This window comes from Carassius auratus, chromosome 29 (assembly GCF_003368295.1).
Source record: "Carassius auratus strain Wakin chromosome 29, ASM336829v1, whole genome shotgun sequence".
Lineage (NCBI taxonomy): Eukaryota > Metazoa > Chordata > Actinopteri > Cypriniformes > Cyprinidae > Carassius > Carassius auratus.
In genome coordinates, this window is record NC_039271.1 from 16191829 (window position 1) to 16205999 (window position 14171).

General features: G+C 38.5%; 1 protein-coding gene across 1 annotated transcript in view; it reads left to right on the top strand.

Annotated features, from left to right (window-relative positions):
• Positions 1-14171, top strand: part of LOC113048225 (thyrotropin-releasing hormone-degrading ectoenzyme) — a 110399-nt gene that overhangs the window by 46778 nt on the left and 49450 nt on the right. The window contains exons 4-5 of the mRNA XM_026209880.1: positions 4248-4402; positions 11744-11857. Coding sequence (XP_026065665.1) covers positions 4248-4402; positions 11744-11857 — 269 coding nt within the window. The remainder of the gene's footprint in view (positions 1-4247; positions 4403-11743; positions 11858-14171) is intronic.

Here is a 14171-nt window from a genome sequence, read left to right on the forward strand (position 1 = left end):
ATAGCAAGTGTGATCAAGATATTATGTCTATACTGTAAAATACAGTGGATCTAAAAAAATCTAGTAAGCATTAAGTGAAGTTAGCAATAGGATTATATTTCAGAGACATTATCATTAATGCTCATTTTTAAGGTTTATTTTAAATGGTCATAATTCCTCAATGAACTTGTCTGTACTGAAGCAGTTGTTTGCGATTAAGTATATCATGGTAAACAGAGTAAACAGATTCATGTATCTTTCGGTTTCTCATTGTTTATTTTTAGTGTATTGAGGATGAATAAGCAGGTTTCTAATGAACGGCCCTTACATCCCCTCACACACAAAACTAGCATCAAAGGAACTAGTGCTGCGCATGTTCATGGACAGCTACTTCAAACACAGATGCCTTGATGATCATTAAGTGTAGTAATCTAATGAAGAAACTTCATGAAGTATTTTCAGTTTTTTGGGGTTCAGCGTTTCTTCCTGTCAGAGCTCTGTTTTCCCTGAGACAAATACAGTGAGATCACACTGTGATTCATGACGAGATCAGGAGATGTGTGTCCAATAACTGCAGTATAAAATTTGGAAATGTCTTTCCCTGTGGGCAGAGCTGTGCTCCAAGGTGATATGTTAAGGTAATGTGTGAACACAGATTATGTCAAATGTGGTAATTTCTGCTCTTACACTTTTGAAACAAAAGTCTCAGTTTTATTGATTTGAACCAACTAGGTATTAAATTGAAGTGTGTAGCTCTTCCTGAAATACTTGTATATGAATGATGCCTCAAATTATATCTTGTTGGGGAAACCTGTGCTATTACTTAACTATCAAACAGAAAATTGAAGGAGGGACCTCAGTCATGTCTATAAACAAGGAAATCATAAAGACTCGGAGGCTCTTTTGAGAAGAAACAGATAAATAACCAACTAAACCAACCATTAGCAACAGCTTTAGCAACACATATTAACCATAATTCAAAACCTGGAAAAATGGTGAAAAACACATGGGAAGTGATAGAAAATGTCCTGGGAAATCTTGTCGTCATCCTAGAATAAAATAAATGTAATTGGGTTTTTCTTAAGCCAAGAATGAACAGTTTACTACTTGCCCAAAACAATTGATGTTAGTAGTAGAAAACGTTTGAACGACCATAAATTGGAACTGGACAGTTTTTGGTCCAAACTTGCGATTGGCAACCAGCTCTTTCTTTTAATTCAGCCAATCTGGAAAATGATCACTGAAAATTAGTGGGAACCCTGAACATGCTAAAACATGTTAAAACGACATACTGAACACAACACCCGTTGCAGCCAGACACATAGATAGACAGACACAGATATGAAGAGAGCAAAATGTAGACGTGCTTATACTCTTTTCTATTTAGCCACTCTATAAACAGACATGTGTATATTTAATCTTTAAGAAATGAACATTATAAGTGTCTGTGCTGAAAGAGATCAGGTGTGCGCTGACAGACTGAACCCTGCTGTGAGCAAAGCCTCATGTTCACTTCCTCCCGCCTTCTTCTGCCGCACTTCCTGTGTCGCCCCAGGAATGCCTGCGCTAAAACAGCCTCAAAGAGCAGCGCAGGTAATACAGACCTCCAGATAGACCTGAACGCTCAGAACTAGACCTCAGGCTGCGTGTGTTTATGTGAAACAGACTGAGGTGTGAGAAATGTGATGAATAATTGCTTTAGTGGAGCTTGTAGAGGTTCTGCTCTCTGAAAACACAAGCTGTTTGTTTATTTTGATCTGGCTGTTTTTTCCAGACGCTCTTGTTACTGTGTCCCCTGCTATTCACTGTGCCCCCGTATACACCCCACCTCTGTTTTGTCCCTTCATCTTCCCCCCGCAGATTCCTTCAGCCTCTTTTAATAGCAGATGTTAGAGATTGAATGACAGGGAGAGTTGGAATTTCTCCAACTTTGCATCATCATGGTTTCTGAAATGTTACAGCACTCTGCCAGAAAGAACCTGTTCAATCCAACAAAGTAGAGCTTTATATATCAACTACAGGTATAGTGACTTATAATGACTTTACAGCAGTAAACGACAGAATATATCCACTTTACAAAAATAAAATGACCGTGGATATGCGAGGATATAATTATTGTATCAGGTGGTAATACTGTGGTTATTTTATATATACCATTGTACAAAATTATTACCATATTCATATATGTACTATATTTGTAGAGTACATATGATGTACTATAACAGTTTTGGTCTCCAAATTCAATTAGACGGTGGACATCGTATAAGAGTTAATACATTACCCCATCAGCTTTAGGTCTTCACACCGAGACTCTTGTGGGTTGTGCCAGTAGGTTTCTGTAAGTGACTGTCTTCATGAGTGAGATTCATTCACTCATTTGTTCCAAATCAATGATTCATTCAGAAACCAATCAAGTAGGAATGAGTCATTGAATCATTAACTCAAATGATTTGTTTATACCAGAGATTGAGTATCTAATCACATATGTGTGAGTAACTGAACTGATTCAAACAACTGATTCATTTAAATTGCTGATTCATTCAGAAACGAATCAAGTAGGAATGAGTCATTGAATCATCAACTCAAACGATTTGTTTAAACCAGTGATTAATTGAGGATCTAATCACATATGAGTGAGTAACTGAACTGATTCAAACAACTGATTCATTTAAATTGCTGATTCATTCAGAAACGAATCAAGTATAAATGAGTAATTGAAACGTTAACAAACTGGTTAGTTTTAAAATGCTTCTGCGTTTGGAAATATTTTTGTTAACATAGTGAATGACGATATTGTGTCTACACTATAAGTTCTAAATATTACCCTTTATGTTTATTGATCTGTTGTTAAAAAACAATATCACACTGCTGGTGGTATTTTTCCAGTTGTCATTATACTGTATATTGGGTAAACAACATGCTTCTTTTTCTAATTGATTACGTATACTATTGTATGTGTCATAGAAGGTCATACGCTTGGTAATAATAACAACTTACAGGTTATAGTTTCAGTAATGTCTCTATTTACCTCAAAATATCTTTGTTTCCCTCTCAAAAAGTAGGCTACTGTTAAAGTACATGGATATACTAAAGGCTTATCATATTTGCCTATTGTTTTGGATCTTGTATTTGACGTGGTTAGTTTTGGTCTGGTTTTGTATCTTGAAATTTGTGACAGAAGTTGGTTGAGTTGAAGTACATCTCTAATTACCATGGTATTTTTGTCACTGTCTTCAAAAGCATCAGTCGGGGAATTGCAGTATGAATCTGTATAAAAGCCCAATTAAAAAAGCATCAACATTCTTGTCCGTGAAGAACGTTAAAAACGGCCAATTAAACCTGGACTGTCTGATTCTGATTTACTCTTCAGTCGTTCACCTTTGCCTTGCTGTTTTCATTGTTCTTTGCCTCACGAATGAGCTTGTCACTCCATCATTTCTGCATAAAAGTGAAATGTTAATCATGGGTGAATGTACAATCCTAATGGGGGCTCATCATTATCAGTGAAGCCTCCGACTGCTGCTCACTTTCAACAGTTTTTTTTTTTCCCGCCGTGCAGCCCTGCAGCTTTATCAGTCGCCATGACGATTGCAGCTTCCTTCCAAAACTCTGCAGCTGCTTTCAGCCCAAACATGCAAACAAGTCACACACACTCACTCACACACATACCAGCCCGCCATATAATCATGTTACAGTTTCCAACAGTTCCTCTTCTTCTGTGGCTGATTATAAGATGTGGATTTAACAGCACCAGAGGTTTAACTGCTTCTGTTCTCATTGGCATATGAATGGTTCCTGAGACGGGCTCATGGAGATGGAGGCGTTTAAAACGTCTGATTCGCTGTCTGCTGTGCCACTGATACACTGACTTGACTAAAGGAGACAGTTTAAATATGTTTGAAGGGAAATATGATAATGGAGTTGCGTGTCTTGTTGCATTACTGTGTCTGGTTTTTAGTTAAAATTCAATGATGTTTAATTTTAACGATTAGATGATAAATATGTTTGATTAAGGGCTAATCCACATTTATATCTGGGATTAGATCTTTTGTTCTATGATGCACAGTTATGTAGTACAGGAGAACATGTGTCTGTTTCAAAACATCATTTACAGATGAGCAAGATGATTCATAAGCAGTGGTTTCTTGGAAAATGTTTGGTTTGATCCAGCTGCTGTGCATTGTATTTGTTTACACTTACTTCTTGTTGCATTGTATCACAATCCTGATTTCCCATCAATGAGCGTGGATCTTCTTCACTGTGTGCAGATCTCCTGGCAGTGCCAAAGCATCCGTATGCAGCCATGGAGAACTGGGGCCTGAGTGTGTTTGTGGAGCAGAAGATCTTGTTGGATCCTGACGTTTCTTCCTTCTCCTATCAGATGGAGCTCACTATGGTGGTGGTGCACGAGATCTGCCATCAGGTAAAACACATTTACTCGAGTAACATGAGTATGTGAGCTGTTTCACATTGTTTACAGACCCAGTAAAACTCATCGTTGCTGTTTTGAAGATGACAGAACTTCAGATTTATTCATATAGAAGCAGGGTAAATATCAGATGTGTTAATAATAAAATCAAATCAGATTAATTTAGTCCAATTATATCAGTGAATCATTTTTCTGACATCTTGTGTTGTTCGTTTCATGACCACTGAAGTACTGTACCTCCATTTAAGATGCACAACTTCAATCAGGCCTGAAAAAAAGACATCTTATCCATATCTGTTCCAGCGGTGACTCAGACCATGATTCAGAAGATCTCTTTTAAAACCTGGTGTATTTCTTTTTTAACCTGTATACGCATTACGAGCACTCCTATTTTGACTCAGCATGTCCTGTCAATGCTGTTAAGTGTCCTCTGAGAATCATAAAGCAGCTGTAGAATCCTAATTATATAAAATGTATTGCCTATCAGATCTGTCTTCATCATCTAAAGAAGCCAGTATAGAATTCAGTGAAAGGCAGAAAGAGAGAATCTCCAGGAGTCAGAGAGCAAAAGAGAATGTGAGGATGGTCAGTTGTTGAGTTAAAGAGCAGAACAGCAGCAGATGTAATTGGACAGCTGGATAATTTGATGCACAGCTCTTATAAAAAGAGCTTCACACCTCATGTCTATTGGGATTGTGAAAGTAAAGAAGTCTTTCCTTCATCCCTCTTTCTTTGTCACTCAGTTTTTTCTCTCTATAGAGTGTTTCGCACAACTTTGTTGTGTTAAGGCGAGTGTGATTTCACCAAGTACAACATGTTCCTGGATCAACATCCTAGAACAACATTCCAATCAACCAATCAGAATTGAGATATAACTTTTCAGGCAATATCTTTCTTAGGCTTACAATCATGGTTAGGTGCTTGTGCTTCTATGCTCTTGTTAATCAGCTATCATTTCCGTTTGATTTTAGGAATAAATTATGGGTAGAGTTAGGTTTAGGGGTAGGGATTGGGTTAAGTCTATATTTTTGGACATTAATGTTGTTTCAGGACCATCAAAAGATGTTGATCCAGGAACATGTCTTACATGGCAAAATCACAGCGACCTTGTGTTAAATAACCTGTTTTATTCTATCTTTGCATTATTGCAGACTATTAGACACAGTTCAAACAAGCAGCCTTTTTTTCCTTTCTTTTGGCAATAAAAGGATGTTCCATAAGGGACTTTATGCCCACAAAAGCATCATCATCATGAATTGTAAAGGAAATGTTGGAATTATTCATTGGATGTGCTCATTTTCCACCAGCTTTTGTTTGCAGCTCTTATGTTGCTGAGAACCTTGGATTTTAGTGTCTTTTGTAATGGCGGATTATTTATGAGTGTGTTGGAGATGTTCTGCGCTCTCCAGTATTGTTCTGCTGAATTGCAGCTCTGCATTGTGTTCTAGGTGCTGTTGCTTTGATAAAAAGCTCAATGAGCATGGCGAAACAGCATGTCTGTAGTTCTTTCCTCTTTTCTTTTCATTTCTTTTCACTTTTTGACTTATTTTTAGGGAGAAGGAAATAAAGGAAAATAATCCCCTCATCTCTCATTTCTGCACAGATAATGTAGCTCCATCTGAACTCACTCTGAACCTTATACAGTAAAACACTCTCACAGGGAGCATGAAATCATGATATTATTTGAGAAACAGCAATAGTTGGAATATTTGATATTTTTAGAGCTGGAATTAATGTGGGCATCCCAGATCAGACTGTTTTCAGCATATAAACCCCTGTTTATGATCAAAAATAATTGAAAAGAAGCAGTAGTGAAGGCTGGTATAATAATATTGACTACTGATGCTGTTTACAAGCAGAAACCTGAAATATGTCCAATTGTCAGCCCTGTGTTTCCATTTTTTTGTGTGTTTTCCTCCCCTTACATGCTCCATGAACCACTTTTATCTTTTTATGTTAAATTATGATTATTTGTTCCAGATGTGCCTAGTTAATTTTCCTCGTTTCCCTATGTGTGTTCCTTGTGTTGAAGAAAATAAAAAGTTAATCAGTCTAGTCCATCGAACGTTCCTCAGTCAAGCTCACCAGCAGCGGCATTCTAAAGTCAAGCTCGACAGCCATTCTTCAGTCAAGACCTCTGACTGTTCCATAGTCAAGCCTGCCAGCTGCTCAGCAGACAGGCCGGCAGACCACTCAGCAGACAGGCCCACCAGTCACTCAGTAGAAAAGACTGCCAGTCATGCCTTTGTCAAGCCCGCTGGTTGATCCAGTCTCAAGCCTGCAGACCACGCCTTTTACCCCTAACCAACTGCGGAATCTGAGGAGGAAAAGGCTGTTGGCTCTAGCCTCTAGATCCACTCCAGTGTCGGCAACAGCCCCAGAGCTCACTCCAGTGTTGGCCCCCGTGTCTAGCCCAAAGAGGGTCCCTGTCCCCGAGTTTAGCCCAGAGAGGGCTCCAGTCCTCAAGTTTAGCCCAGAGAGGGTCCCTGTCCCCGAGTTTAGCAAAGACAGGGCTCCAGTCCCTGAGTCTAGCCCAGAGATAGCTCCAGTCCTCAAGTTTAGCCCAGAGAGGGTCCCTGTCCCCGAGTTCAGCCCAGAGAGGGCTCCAGTCCCTGAGTCTAGACCAGAGAGTGCTCCAGTCCTCAAGTTTAGCCCAGAGAGGGTCCCTGTCCCCGAGTTTAGCCCAGAGAGGGCTCCAGTCCCTGAGTCAAGCCCAGAGATAGCTCCAGTCCTCAAGTTTAGCCCAGAGAGGGTCCCTGTCCCCGAGTTTAGCCCAGAGAGGGCTCCAGTCCCTGAGTCAAGCCCAGAGATAGCTCCAGTCCTCAAGTTTAGCCCAGAGAGGGTCCCTGTTCCGGAGTTCAGCCCAGAGAGGGCTCCAGTCCCTGAGTCTAGACCAGAAAGGGCTCCAGTCCTCAAGTTTAGCCCAGAGAGGGTCCCTGTCCCCGAGTTTAGCCCAGAGAGGGCTCCAGTCCCTGAGTCTAGACCAGAGAGGGCTCCAGTTCTCAAGTTTATCCCAGAGAGGGTCCCTGTTCCCGAGTTTAGCCCAGAGATGGTTCAAGTCCCAGAGTTTAGCCCAGTGATGGTTCCAGTCCCCGAGTTTAGACCGTTTTTCACCGGTCGTAGAGGTCGGGCAGAGTTCAAAGGCTCTGCCATGGCCTCCTGAACTGTCTGCTCCGCATGGCCTCCTGAACTGTTGGTTACGCCATGTTCTCCTTAACTGTCTATTCGACCTTGGCCTCCTGAACTGTCTGCTCTGCCATGGCCTCCTGTACTATATGCTCAGCCATGGTTCCCAAAGCTGCCTGCTCCAACATGGCCTCCTGAACTGTTGGCTCCTTCATGGCCTCCTGAACTGTCTGCTCCACCAAGGCCTACTGAACTGTTTGCACCGCCATGGCCTCCAAGTCTGCCTGCTCCACCATTGCTTCCTAATCTTCCTGCTCTGCCATGGCACCACAAACTGCCTGTTCCGTCATGGCTCCTTAATCTGCCTGATTCGTCATGGCACCACAAACTGCCTGATCCATGGTACGGCATGCCAACCCACCGTGGACACGCTTTCCAGGAGTGGGGAGTAATGCCATCCCTGTTATTCCAAGTTTTGTATTTTCCTTCCCTCACGTGCTCCATGACCCAGTTTTCCCTCATGTTAAATTATCATGATTTGTTCCAAGTCTAGTTAATTATCATAATTCCACTGTGTACTTAAGTTCTAGTCGGTTCAGTTTGTCTCTGTCAGATCTTTAAATGTCATCTTCATGTGATACATGTGTGTTCCCTTGTGTTGAAAAAAAATTAAGTGTATTATGTTTCTGGATCTCCTGCGTCTCTGCACTCCTCCATCTACTTGATTCTACACAGTATGCACATCATCACACCAACACTGTCCTGCAGTGCATTAATGTCCCCGCTAATTTATGTATTTGTACAGAGCACTGTAACGTTGAAATCTAGTGTTTGTGCTTCAAAAATTATATTGGCAGTTAGTTTGTAATTATTATATTCAAACACTATTAAGTTTGTAGTACTATTATGTAATTAGAATTATAATACTATTATAGTCTTTTGACTAAAATGTACTGTACTTTGTTTATTTCTATTACCTTTTGTACTGTATTGTATACTTTTTAATAAAAACAGTATGCAGTTTACAGCGTAGACTGTTTTAGATTTGTATAACATGATTCATATGGAAACATCCGATAGTAAAAAAAGAAGTTAGAATGAAGGTCCACCCCTAAACCTAGCTGTCATGAGATCATACAAATTCGGATGAATCAGCCACCAATCCGCCGAACTTAAAATAGTTACAAACTCCCAAGAGAATGAGTTAATGCTGATTTAAGATGTCAGATTAAACACTGAAATCATGTAGTCAGGCCAAATTAGCTTGTATGCGTGTGAGAGTACAGTAGGTGTGCTTATTTACAGTATAAACAAGAAAAAGATAAACAGAGACAGAGAGTAAAAGACAGAGGTTTCCACTGCAGGCTCTTTCACCCTTTTGTATCACAGTTCTCTGGAGCTTCTGCTCATCTTTATGTTTTTAATTAAGACATCATTTTTCTATTCATATTTTTATTTTTTCTCTGCTTATGTCTCATGCGAATCATTGTCATATAGATTTAAATAGCACACTGCCACTTGTTTTCCAGTATAGAGAGTGTCAGAGTGGGTGGGGCCTAGTCTTTCCTGACATATTGATTGATACATTCATTGTGAATGCATTAAATCAGTCCTCATCCAGTGCTTATTCTGTCATATATCAAAAGGTCTGTCTGTGCTCTATTAACTCGAGCTGGTGGCAAAGTGCCGGCATCTGATAAATCACATTTGGATCTCGTCACTTGCGCCGACTGCCTGCAGAGAATTGATTAGTGGACGACAGACTCTGTTTGCTATTGTATAAGTTTATCCTTTGGCTTTCTGGGTCTCATGACCTACTCTCTCTCTCTCTATATATACTGGCTCATTTTAATGTCAAATACTGTAGCAGTGGATTGTGAGTAGACTTGCCCCCACCAGCGATGAGGTTTATATGTCACAGTCACTCAATCAGGCTTATTTCTCAACTCATTTCAACCTCTCAGATTAAATGCTGCTGCCACAGCCCTTCATATGCAGTTATTCAGCCAATAACATGAGCCTATTAGAGGTTGATGCAGCTAATGTTGAGTTTTCTTATTTTCCACAGATTGGAGAGGTGACATTCTGCCCTCTGGGTATGAATACAATGGGAGATTGAGGCTTCAGTTGTTATACGTCACATACATCTCAAAATCATTGCTTTAAAAGCATAGTTAGACATTAAATTTGAGTTGCACATTAAATATGTGGAACTGAGCCTTGACTAAATGAGTCACATCTGTTGGCTGGTGTTTAATTCTTTCCTTATTTATAAAAGACAACGTCTGTTAACACATGGAATGAAGGATTTCAGACTCCCACTCTGAATACTTACAAATTAATAAACTTTATCAATCAAAACAGAGGGTTTCAAATTCTCACAATGTAATTTGGAACAATATTCAGTTCTAGTTCATTCAGTTCAGCTTTACTGAGATTCAAATTGGGATAAACAGTCACATTGGTTTTATTAGCTCAAACATAGTGTGCTCTGTCCCAAAACCTAGTGAGCTGCCCTGCTGTCTACTGTCTACATACAGTAGGAATCTACCTTCTAAAGAAAGATTTTCAGGGAAACTGAAAATTCCACTTGCAAAAAATACAAAATATTTAATAGCAATAACAAACTTGAAATATAGACAGTTCTTTTTTGTAAGGGATTTTAGACCATGGTGCTTGTGTGGGAGATGCAGATTGAGTCTATGAGCCGTATACCATTTGAGCTTGTACTGTACTGTGGTTTTCCGGTTGAGAAGGCAGTGACCTTTGCCCTGCAGTCACAAACCAGACAAACCTTGTCTGAAACTGTATTAAATGTCAGTGAAGGACATTTACACTCACACATTCAGGCATTTATTGTAATACTATTACTGTACAAAATTGTGAGTTTGGTTGATGGTGTCATGACAGTATGATTCTCAACTGCTTTAGAGACTTATATAGCTAAACGTATTTGTATTTTTTATTTTTATAATGATTCCGTTGGAGATTTTTCTTTTTTCAAGTGTCCTGCATATGCTGCAGTATAGAGGTACAAGATGAACTCTTCCCTGCACGACTTCCTCCAGTGAGTCTGTTAATGAAGCAGGGCTGCAGAATCCCTCTGTTTAGCTTTCTATCCATCTCTGTCTGTCTGTCTGTCATCATCTTTCAGGATTTCACTGCACTAATCCATTTCTCTGCAGCTTGTCTTTTTAAACACAATAAGTGATGTGATTTGACTCACTATCCTGGTTCACTGTCATTAGCGTTACAACATCAACAAAAAATCAAAAGAGGGCAGAAAAAGTCAGTAAACCTATGGGAAGCCACTTGACGTGTGTCTAGCAGAAGGTTCCTCTGAGAGCAGAATACCAGCAGTCTCTCTCTCTATCAGTCCATGTGTCTGATGATCGTCCCGTCAGGTGCTTTGAGAGCTGTTGTTATGATGTCATGTTCAGATGAAAGAGACTCAAGGTTTGTGTGCTGCAACAATGAGATCTATCGTTCAGTAGCACATCTGCTTGACATCCTCAGAGTCTGGAAAATATTCAGCCCATTTAGAACTGCATTGTTGCATCATTTTCAGTCAGTACTCCTGTTTTGCACACTGTCATCTGCACACAATGCCAAGGGCCATTTGGAGTCTTTCTACATTCCAGATGGGATGTTTCATAATCCTTATTTTTCTCTGTTCTGTTCATTTATGTGTCCTTGGCGACGTGCCCAGGTATGTATGCTGTGAAACTGAAAAATGTGTTTTAATTGCTTAACTGTAGGTTATTGATGGTTTAGGCCACTATTAATCATAGTTCAGAAGCTCTGCCGGGTTCTCAGTGTTCTGTGAAATCTTTTGCGATTTTCTTTTCCATTGTTGTTAAACCAGAGTGCAAATGTTTATTAGAAGTAATTATGTATACTTTTACTTTTAAAGAGCACAAGGTCGTTTTATGCAGTATTGGACTTTTCTTAAAAAAAATGTGTTTGCCAATAGATGTAATATGTGCTTTTGGAGATATTGGATGAATAGGAGCATGGATTTATTTCCTGAAGCTTTGTCCAAATTAAAATTGGTTTCAGTTTACCAAGTAACCCCCCCCTCCCCCCACCCCGCTTTTTGTGCAAAACAACAAAAGTTGTAATTTTTCACCAGTGAACATGAAATCAATCTTTTGGAATGGTCGCTGTTTTTTTCTGTTGACGATTGATTGTTCATTTCTTCTCTTCTAGTGGTTTGGGGATCTAGTCACACCTGTTTGGTGGGAGGACGTTTGGCTGAAGGAGGGATTTGCGCATTACTTCGAGTACATTGGGGCTGATTTCCTCTTCCCAAAGTGGAACATGGTGAGTTTTGGTTGTTGTTATTATCTTCTATAGATCAGAAGCAGTCACTGTAATGGTCTTTTTTTTATTTTCTTAAATGCATCAACTATAACTTGGATGGAATGAGAAAATAAAAAGATTCAGCACTCTTATATCTTACTTATATCTTAATGTACATATAGTGATTTGCTATATAGTGAAAGGTATATGGTTTTCACGCTATTTAGATGTGAATCTCTTAAAATAAGAGCGATTATTTAATGCTTTTCACACACGAGATCTTAAGCATTTTTTTTTTTTTTTGCCAAAATTAATCTAAGCAGAAAACAACAACCCTTTCACAGTTAATTTATAGTTACTTATACTTTGTTAAGTTTTGGCTGCTAAATGTCGACAACACCCTGACATTGATTTAAATTAGGTTATGTTTTCTGTGTTTAAAATAATCAAATATCAATGTATTTTTATTTTATATGTAGAGTGTTCTCAAAGTTTTGAACCCAACATTAGCTGAAATGACAATGTTTTACAATCTCATGTAATTGAAAGTGTGCGTTTGATCTTACTGGCAGTAGTGAATTAGCATGCCAAATGGAGGCATGCATGGACTGGTTCATTATGAGCTTGTAAAGAACAAATTGTTCCAACTGTTTTAATGGTTATTATGAGCACAATCATGAGTTTGACTTCATGAGCTTAAAGAATCATATGCTGAGCTGTGTTATCACATGCCTCTATTTCAGTCCTCCTTCATTGTCAGAGCAACCGGTGCTTATGCCTTCATCTTTTGTTGTGTTGTAATGAAACTTTAGTCTTGTAATCTTCAGATCAATTATCAAAGGAGATTTGTGATATAGTGCCACGGATAAACTGATGAGCATTTGATCATACTGCATTCTGACATGTTTGAATACTTTTACCTGTGCTAGTCACAAAATGTGCAAACTTATGTAGTGGGAAAAGACAAACTACATTAGTATTACCACACCTCTGTGATAGTCTGAACTACAGTAATTTACTGCAGAGCCTCACAGAGCTGGAATTTGTGCTAAAGCTGCCATTGAAAAAACACTTGAATTCATGGCCAGAGTACAATATATAAATAAAGAGCAATGAAAAAAGTCACATGGTTTATTGAATCATCCACATTCATTTTCTACATCCAGATGGGTTCATGTTTGGTGAAAGACTAGGCATAGCTTCAATCCACAATGTTCAGCCGTCTCACAGGAGTCGATAGGTTCAGTGATTTTCTGAATAGCTGTTTAATGACCAAGAATTATGAGGTAATTTTATCAGACCAGGTGCGTCCAAACCAACATCTCATAATATTCCTGTATTATAGGATGGCAAACAAATCCAAGAGTGTTTGTGAGCACCACACTTCTAAGTATAATGGTAGTAAACACAACTAGTTTACATCTATGTTTTTAGTTTGTACTGGAAGTATACTAAAAGTGAACTTATAGTATTCTGATAGTTTACTAATGAAATACTTATAGCATTTTAATACTACACTTAGAAGTATAGTCTCAGTGAACTACTAGTTTAGTAGTTTTAGACTGCAAGTGTACTCAAGTTTTCTTTAAGTGAACTTTACATCATACTTTAAGAGTCCTACTATGTCCCTATTTAGGTATTAATTTGTATGTATTTTGTTACATGAATATCTGAAAATACAAAACATCAAAAGAAAGAGCAGGATATTTGCTTGTAAACAAAAACATTTTATTCTAGCTTCATGTATTCTTTTTTATAAACAATTGAAAGTTTCTTAAAAAAAATAAGAAAGAAAGAAAGAAAGAAAGAAAGAAATAAAGAAAGAAAGAAAGACTATGAATTGGATTCAGAATGATAATCAAAACGTAGATGGAGTCGATCAACACCTTGAATCTTGACATTTATTCCATAACATTACACTGTTTTTATGCTGTTCTATGATGATGGTGTTAGGCTACATATGGAACCATCTGTTGTTTCTTTTTCACTTTTGTTTTGGTAATTCTGTACAGTAGATGTGTAATGGCGCCTCCTACCAGATAACAATGAAAACATGGATTCCTGGAGCACAAGTACAGCTCAAATATATCTAGACTTTACTTTTTAAGTATTAGTCGAGTATACTAAAATGTCATTTTAAGTACATTTCTGAAAAGTACATAAAAGTAGACTAAAAGGATACTTTAGTATTTTTTTTTATTTTTTTTTTTATTTATTTTTTTGCTTTGTTTAAAAGAAGTGTACCAATAGAACACTTGAATAAACTTATTTTTCGTAAGGGTAGAGCTGCTTTTGTTTGAGTGTAATGATGTTAGCAATTAGCATAATGCTATTC